We start from the raw sequence: 2,571 nt of genomic DNA on the forward strand, positions 1-2,571 counted from the left end.
TTTTATTCTAACTTAGTGGTTTCAATGCTTTTTTTAATTCCTTCGGGTTGGTTTTGATTGATTAATTATGGAAACATTGCCCATTATCTCTTGATTGTACATTAAATATTGATTTTAAAACCCTGGTGTTGGTTTGGACCAGTCTTTGAAATTTTGCCATTACCCGTTATAAAAGACAGAATTTTAACTCTTGGTTCTGGATTAAGTATTGATTTTGAAACCCTTGGGTTGGTTTGGACCAGTCTTTGAAACTTTGCCATTACCCGTTATAAAAGACAGAATTTTAACTCTTGGTTCTGGATTAAGTACTTAATGGCAAAGTTTCAAAGACTGGTCCAAACCAACCCAAGGGTTTCAAAATCCCCCGTTATAAAATACAAAATTTTAACTCCTGTTTATAGATCAAGTATCAATTTTAAAACCCTTGGGTTGGTTTGGAGCAGTCTTTGAAACTTTGCCATTACCCGTTATAAAAGACAGAATTTTAACTCTTGATTCTGGATTAAGTATTGATTTTGAAACCCTTGGGTTGGTTTGGACCAGTCTTTGAAACTTTGCCATTACCCATTATAAAAGACAGAATTTTAACTCCTGTTTATAGATCAAGCATCAATTTTAAAACCCTTGGGTTGGTTTGGACCAGTCTTTGAAACTTTGCCATTACCCGTTATAAAAGACAGAATTTTAACTCCTGTTTATAGATCAAGTATTGAAGGTGTTTTAGAGAAAAATGGAGATATCCACACACATATTCTATTCTGTAATAACAGTTTATGAAATCTGTTTGATGGTAAAACTGATGAAGCACAAATTACAGTCACTCAGAACAATGATTTGAACTAGAAAACTAGGACTTAATATATATAAAGTGTAAAGTAAAACATTAGAGGGTGGTGCAAAAAATCGACAAAAATAGAAATACATTTTTTTGCGACACGAGTGAATAATAAAACAAAACTCAATAAAACAGTTAATGTCAAGTAGCATAACAAGTGTTCATGAGAATGATGACTACAATATATATATGCTTTAGAACAATCAGATGAATCGAAACACTTTTTGTACAATACAATGCTAGTTTGATAGGTCTTACTTCCAATATTGTGAGCATTGCACCTCCAAGAAACGCAACTGTTTTCATGAGAACCAAAAAACCTTGAACTTTATAGATATAATCATGACACAAGCACTTCTTTCATCCATAAAATATGCGCTGTACAATCTGAATTTTTTTTTTTCAACCTGATAACAACTTAATTTCTTTGTTTTTTTGTACAGTACTTATAATACAGCACTAATTTTTTGTTTTGTCACAGTTTTGGGAACTTGGAAAATTCATTGGCTTTGCAATGTTTAATAACTATTATAAAATGGTGAAGGTCTTGTGATAACAATTGTTTTCTTATTTATACTCATCTTTCATTATTGCGAGTTCAGTACCCATTTCTTTAGAGTGGTCAAGCTTCAACATTGTTCATGTCAATTAAGAAAACAACGAACATCAGTTGTCACGCTTGAACTTGCATTTCAGATCACTAGAGTCACTCTGAGTCTGCCTGGTGAACGAGAACATAATACACAGTTGCTATATTACATACAGCATAGTCAGAGTGCTATGATTTTTCTACAGAGCTGGACTGTCGACTGTGTTTCCCATAATTAGGTTTTAAATACTCATTCTCAGACAAAGTGAAAACATCAATTCGATCTTCTTTCCGGTACTGCAGGCAGCGGCGAATAAAGTTCTGTAACAGATACAATTATAATTAGCGGAAAGTTATTTTATTTTATTGGCTACAACAGATTTTCTTCAATAAAATAACCTGAGAACATTATTTCAAAAAAACCTATAATCATGTGACTAGCAAATCGGTAACCTTGTGATTTACTCTATCACCATAACTCTAAAAACAAACAACACTTTGACGTATTTGTCAGGTAGCATAATCTATACCAATTCCATTATTCCAAACCAAGGTAATGTGTAGCTAGTAAACTAACACTTTTATTGGAAGGCAGCTTTAAATCTTATGTTAGAAAGTGCTACAGACTAAGCACAGTGCTGACCTCTGGTTTTTAAATTCTTAACATTTGCACCCAGCACAAAAAACAAAAAAAATATATTTTTTTCTCCCCATTCATTTATAAACACAACAAAATTAAAACTTTACACATCCTGACCCGGATTGATCTTTTAGAGACTCGTTAGACCCTGATTGATCTTTTAGAGACTCGTTAGACCCTGATTGATCTTTTAGTAACTCGTTAGACCCTGATTGATCTTTTAGAGACTCGTTAGACCCTGATTGATCTTTTAGAGACTCGTTAGACCCGGACTGATCTTTTAGAGACTCGTTAGACCCTGATTGATCTTTTAGTAACTCGTTAGACCCTGATTGATCTTTTAGAGACTCGTTAGACTCGGAATGATCTTTTAGAGACTCGTTAGACCCCGATTGATCTTTTAGATACTCGTTAGACTCGGATTGATCTTTTAGAGACTCGTTAGACCCTGATTGATCTTTCAGAGACTCGTTAGACCCTGATTGATCTTTCAGAGACTCGTTAGAC

General features: G+C 33.7%; 1 protein-coding gene across 1 annotated transcript in view; it reads right to left on the bottom strand.

The window, feature by feature from the left end:
* Positions 1-411: 411 nt before the first annotated feature.
* LOC106474207 (serine/threonine-protein kinase tousled-like 1) overlaps positions 412-2,571 on the bottom strand; it is a 38,057-nt gene continuing 35,897 nt past the window's right edge. Inside the window, exon 16 of the mRNA XM_022402560.1 lies at positions 412-1,745. Within this exon, the coding sequence (XP_022258268.1) occupies positions 1,614-1,745 (132 nt within the window). The 3' untranslated portion in view covers positions 412-1,613. The remainder of the gene's footprint in view (positions 1,746-2,571) is intronic.

The sequence above is a fragment of the Limulus polyphemus genome, unplaced genomic scaffold (assembly GCF_000517525.1).
Source record: "Limulus polyphemus unplaced genomic scaffold, Limulus_polyphemus-2.1.2 Scaffold6948, whole genome shotgun sequence".
In the NCBI taxonomy this organism is placed as follows: Eukaryota; Metazoa; Arthropoda; class Merostomata; order Xiphosura; family Limulidae; genus Limulus; species Limulus polyphemus.